Source organism: Dreissena polymorpha, unplaced genomic scaffold (genome assembly GCF_020536995.1).
Source record: "Dreissena polymorpha isolate Duluth1 unplaced genomic scaffold, UMN_Dpol_1.0 chrUn055, whole genome shotgun sequence".
Classification (NCBI taxonomy): domain Eukaryota; kingdom Metazoa; phylum Mollusca; class Bivalvia; order Myida; family Dreissenidae; genus Dreissena; species Dreissena polymorpha.
Genome location: NW_026273369.1, coordinates 24,522 through 46,872, shown reverse-complemented (window position 1 = coordinate 46,872; position 22,351 = coordinate 24,522). Strand labels below are relative to the sequence as shown.

Genomic DNA, 22,351 nt, shown 5'->3' with positions numbered 1-22,351 from the left:
TGTCTGGCCTCTGTTGGGGGTGTTTTATCCATTGTAAAAAATGTCATCATTAATCTATATTCATCTTTTAGCTTACCTACCAATAGTTTACTTTACTGCATTGATCAAAGCTGATAATTATCCCTCCACAGTGAAAAATTTACAAAGGCTCTGGGGGTACGTTTATATGGACTACCAAACACGCCAGTAGTCACTCTATAATTATGTACAGTTGCGTCATAAAAAGACATATTTTCTCGACAGGCACAGGAGGAATTCAATTTGATACTAACTGGAAAACGTGCGCCAGGAATCTTAATCTGCTGCCTAAATTTTGAATATAACCTGTACAGTAACACAGAATCATACTGTAATTATAACAATAATCGTTAACCAATAGGCTACCATGGGCCCAATCTGCTTACAAATAATTTTAAATGCTGACATGTTCATCAGGGAATTAATATCAGTTGAGGTATTATTGGCTCAAATGCTCAAAACTAATAATAAAATCTGTTGCTAACAACAAAGAACAAACTTGGATGCCAAATTAATGGGAATGGTCAAACTTAGAGGTCGAAGGACGATGCACAAAAGACAAAAATGATAAAATGTCAGTCCATGAATATTTAAACAATGATCAGACCCTACAACTATAGTGAAACATTGCAATTTTACTGTGTTTTATGTTCCAATTTAAATTTTAATGCATATATGTAACCTTAGTCTTTTTAACCAGGTTTTCCGAAGGAAAAAACTGGTTATGAGATTGGCGAATGCGGGCGGGCTGGCTGGCTGGCTGGCGGGCTGGCTGGCGGGCTGGCGGGGGGGCGGAACAAGCTTGTCCGGGCCATAACTATGTCGTTCATTGTCATATTTTAAAATCATTTGGCACATTTGTTCACCATCATTGGACGGTGTGTCGCGCGAAATAATTACGTCGATATCTCCAAGGTCAAGGTCACACTTTGAGTTCAAAGGTCAAAATTGGCAATAAATGAGCTTGTCTGGGCCATAACTATGTCATTCATTGAGAGATTTTACAATTATTTGGCACATTTGTTCACCATCATGGGACGGTGTGTCGCACGAAAGAATCACGTCAATATCTCCAATGTCAAGGTCACCACAACTTAAAATAGATTTATTTTGAAACAAACTTACAAAGGGGGTTAATTTTGTTTGTTCATTTCAAAAGTTCAGTTTGAGTTGTCTCCCTTAATCAGATTTTTTTTCACAATGAAAACCTGGTTTTGTGACAATTTTGTCCCTTGTTAGTTGTAAATCTGGTCTTGGTTATAGAAATGGTCGACGTTGCAGATGATAAGAAAGGATATGTGAGTTCTAAACCCAGAACTGGCATTGGAACCCATCCGGAAATGGTTTTGACCTCTCCGGAAACGACATACGTAATGAACATGGCTCAACAGGTATGTTACATTTGTATGGCTGAAATTTGAGATTATATTTTGTATATAATAATGTGCATGTCAAACTGAAAAAAAGTCTAAGACAAGCTTTTATTTGACAATGTTAACATGTGGATTTGTCAACTGTTTACTTGATTTTAATTATGTTCTGTTTTTATAGTTTTCGCACTGTCCGTCTGTCTGTAAGTCTGTCACACTTTTCGTTTCCGCTCTCTAATTCATTTAGTTTTCATCCGTTCTTTACAAAACTTGGTCAGATACTGTATCTAAACAATATCTAGGTAAAGTTTGAATATGGATCATGCCGGGTCAAAAACTTGGTCACGGGGTCGAAAAAACAAATCCAAGGGAAGTAATAAGCTTTAAATGGACATAATTATCTGACCTGCCAATTTATATATTTTTGTTAAATAAATCAAAGCGGCACAGTAGGCGGCATTGTGTTTCTGACAAACACATCTCTTGTTTTGTCAAATATGACCAATAAAAGTGGTAAAAGGTCAAGGTCATCCTTCAAGGTCTAAGGTCAAAAATACAAATCCAAGGGAAGTAATAAGCTTTAAAGGGAGATAATTATTCAATATTGAACATAGCAACTTGATATTTGGCATGCATGTGTATCTCATGGAGCTGGTGATTTTGAGTGGTGAATCTACAGTCACGGTAGTGGCTTTGAAATACTTGCTACTAAAATAGAGATTTGTAAGAGACAATTATTTTCAAGGGAAGTAATTTATATAATTATAAATCTCAGATTATATATTTCCTTACCAAGAATTTAAGTTCTTTTCACAGTTACTGTACAGTTTTTGTGTTTTGATTATCTATAACATTTATAACTCAAATGATTGATTTGTCAAAGTTTTTTTTTTAAATGATATAATTATTATTTCTTTCCTGTACTAATTTGTGAATGGTAGGGTTCATTACATACCATTTGACTTATGTCCATAGATACATGATGAACTATGGCTATGTCCATAGATACATGATGAACTATGGCTATGATCTCTTTGATAAACCACAGGCCTTGGTTGTCAGTGATGTCTGACTTGGTCATTTTTGACTGTCTTCAGACCCCCCCCCCCGGTTTAAGTGGACAAAATCCAAGGAAAGTAATAAGCTTTAAAGGGAGATGATTTCTTTACCTGCCAAATGATAAATATAAATTTTATTTCAAAGCGGCGCAGTAGGGGGCATTGTGTTTCTGACGAACACATCTCTTGTTTTGTCAAATATGACCAATAAAAGAATCTTCACTCATTTTGTTTACTTATTCAGACGGGGGCTGGAGGTGATAATCAACTGCAGATAGATGAAGCCAATTCCCAAAGAACGTCTTCACAGATGAAGAAGCTGTATCCGGTTTGGGGATATATGAGTTTTTATTACGATAATTTTAATTTTGTCAGCATTTGTAGTGTTCAAGCTCACCTGGAAACAAAGTGCTCATGATAAGCTTTTATGATAAGCTTTCGTCTGTCTTGTGTTTACATTGGTATAACTTTGGAGGCCACATTTATTTTTGATCTTAAGGATATGAAGTGAGAAGATTTGTCCAAATGATATATATTTTCTAAGTTCGAAACTGGGTGTAATGTACGTGAATATCTGAATAAAAAAACTAAGTCACCAAGTCAAAGTAAAGAAAAAAACTTAAACTTAAGGAGTAACATTTATAATCAAATTGTCATGAAACTTGGTCAGTTCTAGTGATATCCATGCAGCAATTTTTTATTCAATTGGGAAAAGTACTTGTACCTGTCCAATAAGGAAAAAGTAGCACTTAAAATCCTCAAATTGGGAAAATGTGACTAGTGAAATCCTGGCATTGGAAAATGTGCGTTGTTAAATTGGTTATTTTGGGTGTTATTAATTGCATGGTACTTAATTGCACATACATATAAGATGTACCCATTTAAATAATTGTTTACAGGCATGCCAAAATGACCATTTTGTACTTAAGTTGGGTTAAAGAACAACATCTAATAAAGAACAAACAAAAGAAGCTGCTGATTTTCAACTCTCGCAAGCAGTGTCTTTCTCTTTCATTTATTTAAAAATTTAAATAATCTTTGATTGTTTTTGTTCTTTGTGTTGTTAATAACACTCTAGGCACATGATCATGGTCAACTTCAATAGACTGAAGAGATCCTTCAGCCTTTTTCCTTCAGCTAAACTTTGTCAAGGGAACGCATCAGTTAAATGATGAACATGCGCTCTATTAATTGAAAGCTCTGTGTTATACAACTCAAGAGGGAGGTTACACACAACTTATTGATTGTATTTATTCACTGGCCGAGATCAGTTTGTTTTGGAACGAAATGGCTGTCTGTAACTTGCCTTCACTTTGGGAATTTTGGCAGACGCCATTTGGTATTTTTGGTATTTTTGCTTGATTGGGAAAGTACTGTTTAATGGTTCTTTATATAGATAGAAAAAATTCACTGCCATGGTTCACGCCAGCTCAAAGAAATTGTTAAGGCTGTGTCCACCACTTCTACAAACAAGTCCTCATTATTTTGTCTGTGATGTTAGCCTACATTCAGACTATTACAACATAATTGATGCCATTAAACAGCATTAACTGCATCATTTAAACTTATCAATACCCTTTTTGATAGTAGGAACTATCTTATTCATGGCACATAAATTTCAACCTATAAAATAATGTTATATGTTTTCATTGATTTGACGCATCTCAAAAATGTATGACAATATAAAAATAATAACAAATGGTGGTGGAGGTGGCAGTGGCAGTGGCGGTGGTGGTCTTCCCATAATAAGCAGCAGCACCATTACCACCATCATCATCATCATGATCATCATCATTATCTTTTATTCTTCTGAAGTCCACATTCTCAAAATAGTTTCATTCCTTCAGGTTTCATGTGCGTGTCAAAGGGCCCATGGTCCTCTTGTTTTATGATTAGAATGTTCAAAATATTTGTTGAGAAGTGACAATTTTAATTAATAGGTACATGTAGATCACTTCAATTACTGTTATTCAGTATTTGTAAATTAAGTATCCAAACACTCACCAAAAGAATGATCATGTTTAAAAAAAAATTATGATTAATATGTAGGAATTATCGAAATGTTCACTTCTATAGCTATAAATCTCTTTATAATATATGTGGTGACCAATTTGTTTGCAACCTAATTTAATTCCTTCAGTTTTTTCTAAAAAAGTATTTTAGTCACAAACTTGAGCATTAATTGATATTGAAATCATTCAGGTTCTACAAGTACAAGACCACGGTTCACCAACAGGAGATAATGCATTGAAATCTTCATTTCCTAAGGTAATATTTACAATTTGATGCATCAGGTAAGGTTAGGTAAAACGTAAATGTGTTTCTGATGGACACCTTACCAAAAAAACACATTAACAATCTTCAATCGGTCAAATTATAATTATGTGGCAGCTAATGAGCGCGTTGTTTTTGTATGTGCACGATCTTTTGATGTCTAGATGGATTTCATGTTATTAACATTTATTTAATTAAGTCATAAAATGTGTATCTGTACTTTGATTATGTACCTGTAGCTTAATATTTCAATAAAAACAAGGATTTTCTTTAGTATTACATCCTCAGATATGTTGCCTCCCTTTTGAAATCAGCTTGATTCACTGTATCATCATTTTTATTGCAGTCTGGTATAGGAGAAATGAATTCACTGCCTTTGGAGAACACATCGCCTCCACCAATTTACAGTTTTTCTCAAACGCTTGGTGTTGCTAAGGTAAGAATTTAAACTTTACTTTTTCGTGGAACTTTGTTTATCTACAAAAATGTGTAAAGTTTTCCAATATCTTTGCCTAAAAACCTATTCTGTATGTTTTAACTGCCATAAAAACTTTTTCTGGGTAGCTCGCAGAAAATAAATCAATACCTAATACAAAATTCCCCATCTTTGACCAGATAATGTACATAACAAAACAGCATAAATAAAACTAGCTTATGTGTGTAAGACTTAACAGTAAAGCTCAATTGTCAAAACGTGAGTTTCACAATACCCAGTAGCATTTATAAAACTGGATTTTTGTGATTGTTTATGCTACTCTATACAAATCTTGTAGTTAAACGATGAAGAAGATTATTTTGGGGACTTGGATCACCTGTCAATTTCACCACCTGCATCAAGGTTTTATCAAAGGTCCAGCTCAAATGGCTCATCAAGTTCAGAAGACGATTCGAAGAAAGGTTTTCATATATTTTTATCAAATTCAAATCGTCTTTTAAGGGGAAAGTTTAATGATTGGATTGTCAATCCATCCCATTGCTTAATTTTTTTTTAGTTCTTCGTATTGTTGTGTAACTCTGAAAGTATTTTAGGTTAATGATGAAACTTAATCAACATTTTAATAGGCATTTGAACTAGGGAGTTTCGTTTATACATCATCAGAAAAGCCGTTTTTAGCCAAACAGTAAATACGGGACCTTAACTCCAAAATTATTTTTGCGAAAGTAATGTAACTTAATAATACAGTTATATTACGGTCCTTTTCCTCACTGTGTTCAGAAATGTGACCAATAAAGGAAATGAATACCAGTAATTTAATGACAGTACATATGATATTATTTTTTGATTGAACAATATATTTACTCCTTCGACATTCAGAACATTTTATTAAACCAGATATTTTTGTTGAAAGAGTGTTTTCTTGCTATGTTTATTAAAATTGAGTAAATTTTGTGTTTGGAAAGGTTGGGATATAATGAACCTTAGGCACGATAATTTTTTAATTTTTTTTTTTGATACGATAAACTTTATTTCACCTCAATTCATTACAATAGTAGTTGTAAATTTACATGTCAATTTGTTAGTATATAATATAGTTCCTTTAACAATTATTCTTGCTTGATATAAAAAACAACAGGTATTGCTATAATATAGGTAAATAAAATCTATGCATAACATTATATAGATACTAACATGCACACACACAAGCACACACAGAAACATACAAAAATGCTATGTTATGACAGTTTGGAGTTTGGACAGAAAAATATATAATTTAAAAAAACAGTAATGGTATTAAACATTTAAAGCAAAACAATACAAATTACACCAAGATTATTATTTATCTACAAATATCTGTTCAACTGCCCAGTTTAGTAGTTCCTTTTCTTGATATTTTGTTTTAGCTTGAGTTTCCCATGCTAAGCAAAGGTTATTGTTCAGCCCTCTTATTGAAGGAAGTAAATTCTTTCTCTTGCATTCAAATATATACTTTTTAATTTCTAGGATAGGGATATTAATATCAGTCATGTTATTGCTTGTACTCCCAAATAGCATTTTTTGACAGGAAATCTCTGTATATTTTTGCACATTATGTAATCCTAAAAATTCTAAAACATAATTTACAATTCTCTTGGTAAAAATACAGTCCCAGAATATGTGTAATATGGTTTCTGCAATTTCTTTACAAAAGCAACATAAATTGTCATTAACAATATTCATTTTATATAGCAAAGATTTGGTGCGTAAAATTCTGTGCATAATTCTTGTCTGGAACCACTGAGTGTATGTGTCTCTAGATATAGTAAAAGTAAGTGTATGCACTTTTGACCATTCAATGTTATTAAAAAGTGTATTCCACTTTGAATGGCAAGTGGGTACATCTGTATTATAGCTAAAGCATTTATAAGTGGGTACATCTGTTTTATAGCTAAAGCATTTATAAGTGGGTACATCTGTATTATAACTAAAGCATTTATAAGTGGGTACATCTGTATTATAGCTAAAGCATTTATAAGTGGGTACATCTGTATTATAGCTAAAGCATTTATAAGTGGGTACATCTGTATTATAGCTAAAGCATTTATAAGTGGGTACATCTGTATTTTAGCTAAAGCATTTATAAGTGGGTACATCTGTATTATAGCTAAAGCATTTATAAGTGGGTACATCTGTATTATAGCTAAAGCATTTATAAGTGGGTACATCTGTATTATAGCTAAAGCATTTATAAGTGGGTACATCTGTATTATAGCTAAAGCATTTATAAGTGGGTACATCTGTATTATAGCTAAAGCATTTATAAGTGGGTACATCTGTATTATAGCTAAAGCATTTATAAACAAGTTTATTTTGATTATGACCCAATACTATGTTATTTAAGTAAAACGATATATGCACATTGTATACTGGGCTTTTTTATAACTGAAAATCCTGATAATTAGAAAAATGCCTTCACGGTTCTGATTAAGCCTTCATAAAATAAGAAGTCCATTTTAGCACCAATCAGATTTTCTTATACAAATTGTTTTAAAAATTCTCCAAAAGTGTATACTAGGTCCTTTACATATCTTATTTCCCTGTCATACATATTTTATTATATATATAAAATGCATACCTGTCTTGAAATTGTGGTTGTAAAATAAGGGCATCGAATGCCTTTTCAAAGTCAATGGTCATCAAGAGTCCAGGGATATTATTATCTTCTGTATATTTCATGATGTCATATAAAAGTCTGGTATTCTCACCAATATATCTACCTTTAATATATCCTGTCTGATCTTTAGAAATAAGAGTGTCAAGGACAGTTTTTAGTCTATTTGCAATAGTCCCAGATGCGAGCTTGTAAACGACATTTAAAAGCGTTAGTGGCCTTAGGTTTTTCAGAAAATGTCTGGATTTATTATCTTTAGGTATACGTGTGATTATATTTTGTTTTTGAGTAACTGACATGGTTTCAGAGGTAAAACCATAATTAAGGCTTCTAACAATAAAATGACCTAGATCTTTCCAAAAGACTTTTAAAAATTATGCGGTGAAACCATCTGATCTAGGGCTTTTTTCATGTTTCATATTTTTAAAGTGACTGATATTTCCTTAAGTGTTAGTGATCCTTCCAATGATTGAGATTGTGCAGTGCTTAATTTAGTAGTGTTTATGTCTTTAAGGTCATCATGTACATTGTACGAGTCATTGAAAATGGACTTGTATACAGTTTTTTTGTAGAATCGGGCTGCTTCTTTTAAAATACTTTGATTGTCAAGTACCTAGTAGCTGTTGACCTTTGATCGTTTTCAATAAAAGGGATGTTTTTACTAGTAGCATATTGAGATTCTAAGTTACAAAAGTCATTCGAGGGTTTTTCACCTTCATAAATCCATTTCGCCTTTGCTCTAATAAAAGCCCTTTTCAATTTCATGTTCCGAATTTAAAAAAGTTTTTGATGCAAAGTATTGAGTTCTTCAATGTAATCATTCGTTAAATTTCTTTCAATGTCTTCAATTGCTTTTAAAATAAGATCTTCCCTCTCTTTTCTCTTTTTCGATTTGATGCTTTAATATGATATGCTTTTACCTCTGATTTCCATCAATAAAATTTCTAGAAACAGTTGATCATTGATATTAAACTGTATTAAGTCATTATCTATAGTATTAAGAAGTTCAGTATTATAAACAGGTAATGCATATTGCTGCTTAACTTCTTCAATTTTTTGCTTTATGCAATTAAGATATTCTTGGTCATAAAGTTATGAGTTATTAAATTTCCACAGGCCTTTTCCATGTTCTATTTTGCTAAAGTTTAATTTCAAGGAGTGGTCTGATCTGTAGCTTGCGTGTATGTCCGATTTCCGCATAAACTGATGAAAATCATAAGTAGTTAAAAAGAAGTCTAGTCTGCCTTGTTGGACGGAATTAGGCTTTCGCCAAGTAAAACATTTTGCATTACCGTTTATGACCCTAAAAGTGTCTATTAGATTTTTATCACTGATAACAGAAGATAATAATTCCCTTGACTTCTTCTTATTATTAAAAGTTTTATAGTCGGCATAATCAATATTCACATCAAGTATAAAATTGAAGTCTCCACATAATACATATGAATCGTTTCCTATGGTCTCATTTATATTGAAAAGTTTACTATAGAACAAAGGAGAATCATTGTTAGGTCCATAAAGAGTGCACAAAGTAAATCTAAACGATAAAAAATGCTTCCTATTTGCGCTAAAAGCTAATTGGTGTTTCAGTCCAAATGCTTTCAAGAGTGAAATGTGTGAATCAGAGCTCACTTGGACAATAATGCTTTCATTCATCATGGAATTTTGAAATGACTGACAACACATTTACCCCCTCTTTGCTTGTAGCACCTGCCTCTCTTTATTATTCAGTGTTCAAAGTCACAATCAGAGGTTAAACTATAAATTTAGGTGTAAACAGCTTTCATATACTGTTACTTTATCATTCAGTATTGGAAAAAAAAAACTTACCACAAATGCTCACACTGAGGAGATTATGTGTGGTAACACTTTGTCTCCTTGCCTTAAAGGTCAAGGTGAACAGTTTAATTTTGCTAAACAACAGATTGCTTAATAAATGTTACCTTTAAATTAAAAGTAATTTGCCAGTAATGTTAACCTTGTGGAGAAGACATGTTACTACCATCGCCATAGTTATAGGTCAAAGTCATAATTAGACACCAAAGGTCAGGTCCGAAATGAAACTGACAAAGTTAAGCATCCAACTTTGGCAAATAACAATATGTGTGGTATTAAAATTTTTTATTCATCTTGCAATTTTAAAGGTTAATTCACCAAAACTGCTCACCATATGAAGAAAGCATGTCAAGGGTCTAAGTCACATTAAAGGTCAAACATGTGCATGGCGCTGCTTGTTAAATAATTACAAGCATTAGTGACAATCTGCTGTACAAGTTTCCGACAGACAGGTTTCTTTTAAGCCCAATCTTAGTTGGAAAAGTCCTAACTAGAGGGTAAACATTTAATGTAAGAGTGCATATACATGATGTACATTCTATAGAAATTGTGTTCGCAGTGTTTTGTAAGGTTCATTATAGTTCCCAAACTCAAAAAGTTTATCTTTTTCCCAAATGACTGCAAAAATCCTCAATTATATGTTTCCAAAGAAAGCTCTTTTTTTATTTAATCATTTTGTTCATTTCGCCATCTAGCTCTATAAATTTGTCGTAAATAAATATTATATTTAAAAGACTTTTATTCTCAATTCTAAGTGTTTGTTAGGAAAGGAAACACAAGGACACTTATTTCCCATTTTTAGTCAAAATAACAATTTTTTCCAATCCATAGGACCTGATTATGTATTATGAAATATAACACTGGTTCAACATAATGCTTAAATCATTATGCATAGTGTATAACTTTTCTTTTAATTCTTTGTTTTCTAGATAAACCAAACCTCCTGTCCCCACAATTAACAGAGGATCCGAAACAAATCACATATGCTTGTGACTTGTGCACTCAGGTTTGTATTATTATAGGCAGGTTAAAGTCATTAAACTTCAATTACCAAGTAATGGAGGTATTCTGGAATCACCATTTACGTGAAATGCTTTGAACAAGTGAAAAACATTGTAATGACATGTCTATGACCAGTCAACCTGCTTTATAGGACAAAGTCAATCATATGGGTTAAAGGTCAATTTTGGCCATAAAACTTTGAAAATTCCACAAGTATTTCTCTTTTTTTCTCATTTATTAATGCACTCTTATGAATTCATCAATTACACAAAGTAGAAATGTACACAAATGAGTGGTTTAACATTTTCATAAAGTACCTAACAACACGCATGCACATATACGCAAAAACATACATGCACACATACATAGACAAGAAAAAAAAACGAAAGTAAATGAACATTATATATATATAAAAACATATTAGAATTATGCATTTCTCTTATAATAAGTATACTTCTTTTCTCACCTATGTTCATTAACACAAAACAATCCCGCACACACTCACATCATGCACACTCTTTCACACGCATCATATATTCTATTACATGTTTATCGGTATGTATTATAGATAAATATAATATACATATGTTCATAAACACACACAATTTCACGTACACTCACGTCACGCACACTCTCATACACACATCAAATATGTTTAACAGTATGTATTATGGATAAATATAGAAACAATAGTAATTCTTCCATCCTGTGTTTCTGTACTTTATAATTATAAATAAAGTTGATAAAGAACAAAACGAAAAGGAGAACAAATACGACAACGATAGTTTAGTAATTGTATGGGCATTGTCATTTGAAAAAAAAACTGTATATGAATATTAATTCTTACTTGAAAAATATTGGTTGATGTGGATCCATTTTTGTTTGTGTGTTTCAATTTTGTTTTTAATAAGGGCAATTTCTTCTTCTGTTTGTATCTTTAATTTCAAATAGTTTAAGAATATGTTAAATTTTGGAATGCATTTCTTTATTTTCAATCAAAACTTTCCCATATATATTTATGGATTTTGAATAACTTGGCCTAGATGCAATCAATTTCAAGGTTTCAGAGGTCATGTTTGTCAATAAAGGAGCTTGTCAAAACAAACCAATTTTAAGTGGGTCTGATATTGTTATGCCCCCGGTAGGGGGACATATATATAGTTGGGGACATATTATTTTTGCCCTGTCTATTGGTTTGTTTGTTGGTTTGTTGGTTTGCGTCAAACTTTAACATTTGCTTTAACTTTTGCAATATTGAAGATAGCAACTTCATATTTGGCATGCATGTGTTTCTCATGGAGCTGCACATTTTGAGTGGTGAAAGGTCAAGGCCATCCTTCAAGGTCAAAGGTCAAATGTATGGGTCAAAATCGCTCATTTAATATACACTTTTGCAATATTGAAGATAGCAACTTGATAATTTGCATGCATGTGTATCTCATGGAGCTGCACATTTTGAGTAGTGAAAGGTCAAGGTCATCCTTCAAGGTTAAAGGTCAAATATATGGGGGGACATAGTGTTTCACAAACACATCTTGTTTTATTTAAAAATGGCAAAATTGCCATCTGTGTGGATTAAAAGGAAATTGCTTTTGTTGGTTGTATAGCAATAACTTTATTCTTCTCTTGTAGGTAGCCTACATGTACACGAATAACTAACATTGGATTACATCTGGGACCAGATGGGTCAATATCTATGTCACTGTTACGTAAAATGTAAAAAAATGGTGTTTGCTTTAAAACCTAAGTATGTATACAGGTATTGCAATCTGATTTTCTGTGTAAGAAGCTTCCATGCAAACCAAGCTTGCAATTAAAAAACTATTTATAGGTATTTACAAATAATTTAGATTTGTGTTATCTGTTATTGTATATCAAAACTCTATGTAATCCAAATGATAAAACATAAATTGTCAATTCCCCAAGCATTGACGGTTGTCAGGAGACATACAGTGAGAAGCTTTTCTGTTTGAGTTTAACCCTAAATCACATGTTACATATACTATCAATAATGTTTTTATACAAACTGTCTTACTATCAAAGCATCCACATCGCCGTAACCTCTGTTTGACCTTCACATTGATCTATGTTTGGTCTTTGACTTATTCAATAATGCTTCATACCAAGATTTCATACTTGCAACAAGTTAGTCCCTTAGAAAGTTAAATTTATTTTAAGACCTTTCTTAACAAATTCAAGTTTTAAAGGCTTCATTTCCAACCCTTAGATATTAATGAGCGGCAAACAGCTTAAAATCTGAACAGACTGCCAGTTACTCACAGGCTGTTTTTGTTTTATGCTGTTTGCATATAGCCATTTTCACTTTGCTTCTGTCGGAGTTGGGAAATGGTTAACACACCCACATCGAATGACATAATTTCAATCTTGACGTTGACCTTTTTGTGGACAAATTCAGAAGGTCAACATTCTTTGCAAACTCAAATAGACATCAATGCTACATAGTAAATAGCTTGAATAAATCCATTTAACATTCAGAATATTCACATTACCATTCACATCACCAGCATCTTGTTTATGTTGAAACTAAGTTACTATTTTAACATTACACATTAACAGTCCATGTCACTTTTAATATCTGGAAGTATATTTATTTTTTTTAGCAATTTCAGACACATTTGAATTTTTATATCATAACGATATAATTCTGTACAATAATAATAATAGAAATATCTTATTAGTTCACTTGCGATGTCCCACAAGAGCAGATTATGTTTGCCTGCTGTTTATGTCCCCCACCACTATACATATAGTGGGGGACATATTGTTTTTGCCCTGTCTGTTGGTTTGTTTGTGTGTTTGCGTCAAACTTTAACATTTGCCATACATGTGTATCTCATGGAGTTGCACATTTTTTGTGGTGAAAGGTCAAGGTCATCATTCAAGGTCAAAGATCAAATATATAGCTTCAAAGCAGCGCAGTAGGGTACATAGTGTTTCTGACAAACACTGTCACATTTCTTGTTTTCCATCGTTTTTTACGTCCGTCTGTCCAAGAAAATATATCATGCCATGACTCAACAAGCACTGAATACACTTATTTTAAATGAAAATTTATATACATCTGATCAATATTGCAGTTGCACAAAAACTTATATCAGGTATCATAACATAAAAAAAACTTTTTTATATGCATGAGTGCAAAGTGAGGTTTTGCATAAAATATTTGCAACTGGTGAATGTTAAAAAAACAATATATACTGTTGTTTCAAATAGGTATTAAATGTGATTATGAAAAGTGAAACTCATCTAAAGGCTATATGCTTTAAACTGATAGGGTAATATCTTGCAGGGTGATTCCACAGAGATGAAAGCCTTTGAAGATGATTTTTGGCAGCCTACTCTCTCAAATGAAAGGACGCCTCAACTTACAGTAGGTAACCCTTTGAGGTGCACTGCAACTAACCATTATGAGTATAATTTATGTTCAACATGTGTTATATTTTTGAGCATGTTCATATGCTACTTATAGTTTAAGAGTTAAATCCCAATTTAGCTCATCTATTTTTTTTTTTAAATAGCCATCGTCATCCCCTTGGCGTCTGCGTCCGGTTAAATTTTGCGTTAAGGTCCACTTTTCTCATAAAGTATCAATGTTATTGCATTCAAACTTAGTACACTTACTTACTATCATGAGGGGACTGGGCAGGCAAAGTTAGATAATTCTGGCTTGCATTTTGACAGAATTATGTGCCCTTTTTATACTTAGAAAATAGAAAATTTTGGTTAAGTTTTGTGTTTAGGTCCATTTTATTCCTTAAGTATCAAAGCTATTGCTTTCATACTTGCAGCACTTACTAACTATCATAAGGGGACTGTGCAGGCAAAGTAATGTAACTCTGACTGGCCTTTTGACGGAATTATGGGCACTTTATACTTGAAAATTTGGTTAAGTTTTGTGTATTGGTCCACTTTACCCCTAAAGTATCATAGGTTTTGCTTTCATACTTTGAACACTCGCAAACTATCATAAGGGAACAGTAAATGACAAGTTGCATAACTCTGGTTGTCATTTCTACGGAATTATGGTCCTTTTTTGACTTAGTTACTTTGAATATATGGTTACATTTTGTGTTAAGATCCACTTTACTTCTAAAGTATCAAGGCTATTGCTTTTAAATTTCAAATACTTTCATGCTATCATGAGGTTACTGTTGAATTTTACCTTGATTTTTAGATGACCTTGACTCTCAAGGCCAAATTATTAAATTTTGCTAAAATTGCCATAACTTCTTTATTTATGATTAGATTCGATTGATACTTTGACAAAACAACTCTTACCTGACATACCACAATAGACTCCACCCAAACCATCCCCATGCCCCCCTCTGAATCCCCCCCGAATCCCCCAAATTATTTATTCATCTTTTAATTAAAGAATATCTAATAAATGACCACCACTCCCTCATACTATACCCCCCCCCCCACCCCACCCCCCAAAAATAATGTTTATGCCCCCGGTAGGGTGGCATATAGCTGTTGAACTGTCCGTTAGTATGTCAGTCAGTCTGTCTGTCCGGAAAAAAATTGACATTGGCCATAACTTTTTCTTTTTTAAAAATAGCAACTTGATATTTAGCATGCATGTGTATCTCATGGAGCTGCACATTTTGAGTGGTAAAAGGTGAAGGTGAAGGTCATCCTTTAAGGTCAAATGTCAAATTTATGGTGTCTGTCCATCCGAAAACTATTACAGTGGCCATAACTTTTTCAATATTGAAGATAGCAACTTGATATTTGGCATGCATGTGTATCTCATGGAGCTGAACATTTCGAGTGGTGAAAGGGGAAGGTCAAAGTCATCCTTCAAGGTCAAATGTCAAAAAGATGGCGTCTGTCCGTACGAAAACTTAAACATTGGCCATTACTTTTTTAATATTGAAGATAGCAACTTGATATTTTATCTTTAAGCTACACATTTTGAGTGGTGGAAGTTCAAGGTCAAGGTCATCCTTAAAGGTCAAATTTATTTATTTTTAATTTCAAAGCGGCGTTCTCATGAAGCTGCACATTTTGAGTAGTGGAAGGTCAAGGTCACTCTTTAAGGTCAAGGTCATCCTTCAAGGTCAAAGGTCAAAAAAATTAATTTTAATTTCAAAGCGGCGTTCTCATGAAGCTGCACATTTTGAGTGGTTGAAGTTCAAGGTCATCCTTCAAGGTCAAGGTCATCCTTCAAGGTCAGAGGTCCAAAAAAAAATCAAAGCAGTGTAACTATGAAGCTGCACATTTTGAGTTGGAAGTTAAAGGTCAATGTCATCCTTCAAGGTAAAAAAAATTTTAATTTCAAAGCGGCGTTCTCATTAAGCTGCACATTTTCAGTGGTGGAAGTTCAAGGTCAACGTCATTCTTCAAGGTCAAGGTCATCTGTCAAGGTCAAAGGTCAAAAAAAAAAATCAAAGGGGCGTTATCATGAAGCTTCACATTTTTAGTAGTGAAAGTTCAAGGTCAAGGTCATCCTTCATGGTCAAGGTCATCCTTCAAGGTCAAAGGTAAAAAAAAGAAAAGCGGCGTTAGCATGAAGCTGCAAATTTTGAGTGGTGGAAGTTGAAGATCAAAGTCATCCTTCAAGGTAATTTTTATGTCCCCAACTATAGTAGTGGGGGACATATTGTTTTTGCCCTGTCTGTTGGTCTGTCTGTTGGTCTGTCTGTTTGCGCCAACTTTAACATTTTGCAATAACTTTTACTATATTGAAGATAGCAACTTCATATTTGGCATGCATGTGTATCTCATGAAGCTGCATATTTTGAGTGGTGAAAGGTCACAGTCAAGGTCATCCTTCAAGGTCAGAGGTCAAATATATGTGGCCAAAATCGCTCATTTTATGAAAACTTTTGCAATATTGAAGATAGCAACTTGATATTTGGCATGCATGTGTATCTTATGGAGCTGCACATTTTGAGTGGTGAAAGGTCAAGGTCATCCTTCAAGGTCAGAGGTCAATTATATGTGGCCAAAATCGCTCATTTCATGAATACTTTTGCAATATTGAAGATAGCAACTTGATATTTGGCATGCATGTGCATCTCATGGAGCTGCACATTTTGAGTGGTGAAAGGTCAAGGTCATCCTTCAAGGTCAGAGGTCAAATATATGTGGCCCAAATCGCTTATTTTATGATTACTTTTGCAATATTGAAGATAGCAACTTGATATTTGGCATGCATGTGTATCTCATGGAGCTGCACATTTTGAGTGGTGAAAGGTCAAGGTCATCCTTCACAAGGTCAAGGTCATCCTACAATGTCAAACATCATATAGGGGGACATTGTGTTTCACAAACACATCTTGTTTTTTTTAATTGAAAGCGGCGTTCTCATGAAGCTGCACATTTTGAGTGGTGGAAGTTCAGGGTCATCCTACAAAATCAAAGGTCAACAAAAAAATCAAAGCGACATTCTCATGAAGCTGCACATTTTGAGTGGTAGAAGTTCAAGGTCAAGGTCATTATTTAAAGTCAAGGTCATCCTTCAAGGTCAAAAGTCAAAAAAAAAATTCAAAGCGGAGTTATCATGAAGCTGCACATTTTGAGTGGTTGAAGTTCAAGGTCAAGGTCATCCTTCAAGATCAAAGGTTAAAAAAATATATTTAAAGCGGCGTTCTTATAAAGCTGCACATTTTGATTGGTTGAAGTTCAAGGTCAATGTCATCCTTCAAGGTCAAAGGTAAGAAAAAAAAATTCAAAGCAATGCAATAGGGGGCATTGTGTTTCTGACAAATACATCTCTTGTTTTTTTCAAACATAGTTAAAAAACACAAATATTTATTTTTATTATTTTATTTTTGAAATACCGTCAAACCATCCCACCCTAGAATTCCACCCCCCCCCCCCCTCCTCCCCCAAAAAATATAATTTTGTTTTTGCATTTTTTTGCATTTTTGGAAGATAATGTAATATGTGACCTCACCCCCACACTATACACCCCTCTCCACTCCACCCCTCCCTCCTTTGTGATTTAAATTGAGATAGGTCCCTACACCTTTAAAAAGAAAAATAGATGAACGTTAGCACAATGTGCTCATGGTGAGCTTTTGTGATCACCTTTTGTCCGCTGTGCAAAGTGCAGCGTCAACATTTGCCTTGTTAACAGTCTAAATGCCAGATTCATTATCCCATCAGAAGATTTGTGCCAATGAAATCTTGGACAAGTCGAAATTGGTTCCGGTTAGTTGAAAACATGGCCACCAGGGGGCGGGGCATTTTTCCTTTTATGGCTATAGTAAAACCTTGTTAACACTCTAGAAGCCACAATTATTGTTCGATACTCAAGAAATTGGGTCAGAAGATTTGTATAAATGATATTTCCGATGAGTTCAAAAATAGTTCTGGTTGGTTTGAAAACATTGCTCTATGGGGCGGGGCATTTTTCCTTATATGGTTGTAGTAAAACCTTGTTAACACTCCAGAGGCCACATTTATTGTCCAATAATCATGAACCTTGATCAGAATATTTGATCTAATGATGTCTTGGACGAGGTCAAAAATAGTTCAGGTTGCTTGTAAAGCATGGCCGCCATGAGGCATAACATGTTTCCTTATATGGCAATAGTAAAATATTGTAAACACTCTAGAGTTCACGTTTATTGCAAGATATTCATGAAATGTGGTCAGAAGATTTATCCCAATTGAATTATATCTTGGACGGGTACGAAAATGGTTAAGGTTGGTCGAAAAAGATTTCCTCCAGCGGGCCGGGTGTTTTTCCTGTTATGGCTATAGTAAAAACTTGTTAAGTCACATTTATGGTCCAATCTTTGCCAGAAGATTTGTTCTCATGCTATCTTAAATGGATGAGTTCGAAAATGGTTCTGGTCTGTTACAAAACATGGCCACCAGAGGGCGGGACATTTTTCCTTTTATGGTTGCAAACCCTTGTTAACAATTTAGAAGCAACATTTATGGTTCGATCTTAATGAAACTTGGTCAGAAGAGGTCACATCTATTGTCAGAGGATTTGGTGCAATTATATTTTTGACTAGTTTAATAATGGTTTCATTTGCTTGAAAAACATGGCTGCCAGGGGATGGGGCATTTGTCCTAATATGGTTATGTATGGCTATAGCGAACCCTTGTTAACACTCTAGAAGCCACATTTATTGTTCGATCTTAATGAAACTTGGTCAGAAGATTTGTCACAATGATATCTTGGATGAGTTCGCAAATTGGTTCTTGTTGGTTGAAAAACGTGGCCATCAGGGGGGAAGGGGGGCAGAGCATTTTTCCTTATATGGCTTTGGTAAAAAATTGTAAAAACTCTAATTTACATTTATTTTCGAATCTTCAAGAAACTTGGTCAGAACATTTCTTTTTATGATATCTTAGATGAAAATAAAAATGGTTTTGGAATGTTGAAAAACATCGCTGCCAGGTAGCGGGAAAATTATCCTTTTATGGCTATATTTAATCTTGTTAGCATTATATATGCTATATGCTTGTTGAGTCATGGGTAATTTTCATGCTGTTACATCAAACAATTTTGACACGATCTTCATACCCACGACTCAAAAAGATCCCACGACTCAACAAGCATCTACCATTATATGTTACATTCATAGTTCACTCTTCATGAAACTTGGTCAGAAAATGTGTTCTAATGATATTTTGGGCTGTACAGAACATCAGTTCAGTTCCTTTGTATCCTAGTTTAGTGACTTTGGATCTTCCAGGCCCTCTTGTTTCGTTTTGCTGAAATTACTAGCAATGGCAATTGGCATCATGCAATATAAATAATTGTCCTTTATCGTGACAATTTAGAAAATATCAATTTGTGTTTTTAATCTTAAAGCAAGTGATGTAAAGTTCTTAATTTGTTGTCATTATCATTATTTATTAAACAGGTTCTGGAGTTGGGTTAGTTAATTTGCAAAAGGTTTGCTCACAAACAAAATTCTGGCACGTGTTTAAGATTGTATCTTAATTGCAAATATATTTTTTAAGTCATGTAAGACTCAAAATAACTAAAAACCATTTATTTGTATTATAAACTTAAACACCTTAAATACAAATTATTTCATTTGACAATAAATATCTTGATTTGATTCTCTGAACTACAGAAATCCCTGATCAAAATGGGCAATAACGGCAGTGTCTACAAGGTTGTAGATGGAAAGGAAACGTATGCATTGAAAGTAAGTATTTTTTTATTCATCCTTTTTCCACTCAAAAGCAAAGTGAAAATGGCTATCAGCAAACAGCATAAAACTAGAACAGCCTGCGGGTGACTTGCAGTCTGTTCAGATTGTATGCAGTTTGCTGCTCATCAGTACCTTGGGTTTGACAGTACCTTGGGTTTGAAGATTAAGCCTTATAAACTTAAATCTAGTAAGAAAGGTCTTTAATTATATATAACTTTCTAAGGGACTACACATTCGTAAAGATACGTATCTAAGTGGTAAAGGGATGCTATAGTTCTCTTCTTGTTTCCAAACTTTCTAATTTAGAAGACCGACACATTTTGACATGGTCACATATTTACGAACAAAGAATTTGTTCGACGGTGTGAAGGATTTATAATGTCTAAATTATAAATGTAGCTGTATAAAACAAAGGAATATCAGAGCATATCAGTTCAGATGCGCTTTTGCGTGATCTATTTTTTTTATCTTGATGTTATAAATCAGCTCAAAGATAGTTTGAAGTCACCTGCATGTGTCATTAATAACAACAACCTGTATATGCATTTATAACATCCCATTTAAAACAGCTATGGACCATGACAAACATGATGCACGTAACAATGTAACGGGTGTTATGTCAAGGAATTGTAACACCTACGACTACAATATGTTCATAGTTTCCAATTTTGAGAAGATTTGCGGAGTTTTTTGCAAATTGTCGCACCAGATGTTTGACCCTTTTTGGGAGCTTTTTTGAAGTCTTTTAGTGTTTTTCACAGGAGGGCAAAGGTGCATGACCCATAACATTAAAAAAGGCATTTTAACGCACATTTAAGACAAAAAAAGGGAAAAAATGTTCAGTGAATACCTGGTTTTGGGAGAAACAGGTAATCAAATGAGAGGCAGTTGTGGGAAAAATATAAGCAATTACATTTAATAGTAATATTATATTAATAAGATAAATATTGTATTAATACATTTACCTAGCAATGTCCATTTAAGTTTCATGCTGTTTCAGTAAACTGTACAGAACGAGAAAACATATTAAACCAATATATGCTTATGAATCCGATTAAACACAGATCCACTAACTTATTAATGAAACCATGTTTTTCTTATCCCATTTTCTAACGATAATCTTGTCAGATGTTTTAACTTTGCGAGTAAACTGAACATATATTGCTGTCCCTTATATGCATATTTAATGTCTGCAGACTTTCCATTCTCAAATCTTATACAGTCCTTAGTAGAGAGTAGGTATTCACTTAGGAACGTCTTGCCTGCATTGCCTTCTGGGTCCACCACAAAGAGGATCTTTCTGCGGTCCTGTTCTTCAAGTAGGGTAAGTACTTCACGTTGCCATGCACGTAGTTGTTGTTTAGAGTAGAAGTCTATGCACTGTCGCTTGTTGTCATGCTTGAGGATCATTTCCGCACATTCGCCAATCTTACGCTTGTTGACGATGAATCCGGTGCCATGCTTTATCCAGCATATCCTTGGGTGATAACTCGCCGGCCACTGTATCAAGTACCGCATCAACCATATTGCATTTGACTTTGCCTTGATGAGAGATATTGCCGTGCTCAACATAATTATTGTCTTTGGTACAATAGTCTCTATTTTGTTTTGCATTTCCCTTGGCTATTATCCAATGAGTCTGTTTATTAATCTTCTTTAAGGCTGTGATAAAGCCCCTTTTCTTTAATTGTATATACCCTTGTAGATGTGGGGTTCCTTTTTTACCAACTTATTTTCCGATGATGAGATATTCATACTTGTCGCTTTCTAATATTTGGTTATAGTCTTCTTCAGTATAATTGTTTACAGTGAAACACCAATTCTTAGCTGACATGTTGACTACGCGGCTGCTTACAGGTTACTATTTGCAAACACTCGTTTCTGTGACATACATCCACTTAGTAGATTACCAATAAATATGTTGTTGGTATCTAAAACATTTTATGTATCGTTGCTTATCACAGGCATTTCATTAATCATTCGATCATTATTCGCCATTTTTGGCGAGAGTCTTAATTAAATGTCTGTATAGTCCGCCATCTTGAATGATGTAAGCGACAGGTGCGCATAGCTTAGTAACATCGTAAATGTCCCCCTTATACGTGATTCGCATTTTGTTTAATTAGTATACGTTACAGTTATTGTTTCAAGAATTAATTAAAGACGATAAAAGATAAAACTTGTTTGTGTTGTTTTTAAATTTATTTACGCAAGGTGATATTATTGAATTATGGATGAAATGCACTTTTTCCACGGGGATAACATCAAGGTTTTCATCAAGTCTCCAAAGTAACTGTCCACAATTTATCGTAGAGGAGTACACATTACGAACCGATTAGGGTGCTTGGTATTACAAAGCCGATGAAATTATCGATTTATATTGACACGAGGGGACTTGTTATGCATATGGGTTGGTAGCTAGGTGTCCATTTTTGTGTCTTTTTTTTATCTCATTCTTTGTTAGAATGTGCATCTGTGTGATCATCATTGGTCCTACAAGCTTGCAAATATTGGTGTAAGTGATGGCAGTATTATGTTTTGTTCTCAATTTC

General features: G+C 33.8%; 1 protein-coding gene across 1 annotated transcript in view; it reads left to right on the top strand.

Annotated features, from left to right (window-relative positions):
• Nucleotides 1-1,281: 1,281 nt before the first annotated feature.
• Nucleotides 1,282-22,351, top strand: part of LOC127863891 (uncharacterized) — a 28,529-nt gene continuing 7,459 nt past the window's right edge. The window contains exons 1-8 of the mRNA XM_052403578.1: nucleotides 1,282-1,409; nucleotides 2,691-2,774; nucleotides 4,649-4,714; nucleotides 5,067-5,156; nucleotides 5,494-5,617; nucleotides 10,575-10,651; nucleotides 13,958-14,038; nucleotides 19,719-19,793. Of these exons, the coding sequence (XP_052259538.1) occupies nucleotides 1,284-1,409; nucleotides 2,691-2,774; nucleotides 4,649-4,714; nucleotides 5,067-5,156; nucleotides 5,494-5,617; nucleotides 10,575-10,651; nucleotides 13,958-14,038; nucleotides 19,719-19,793 (723 nt within the window). The 5' untranslated portion in view covers nucleotides 1,282-1,283. The remainder of the gene's footprint in view (nucleotides 1,410-2,690; nucleotides 2,775-4,648; nucleotides 4,715-5,066; nucleotides 5,157-5,493; nucleotides 5,618-10,574; nucleotides 10,652-13,957; nucleotides 14,039-19,718; nucleotides 19,794-22,351) is intronic.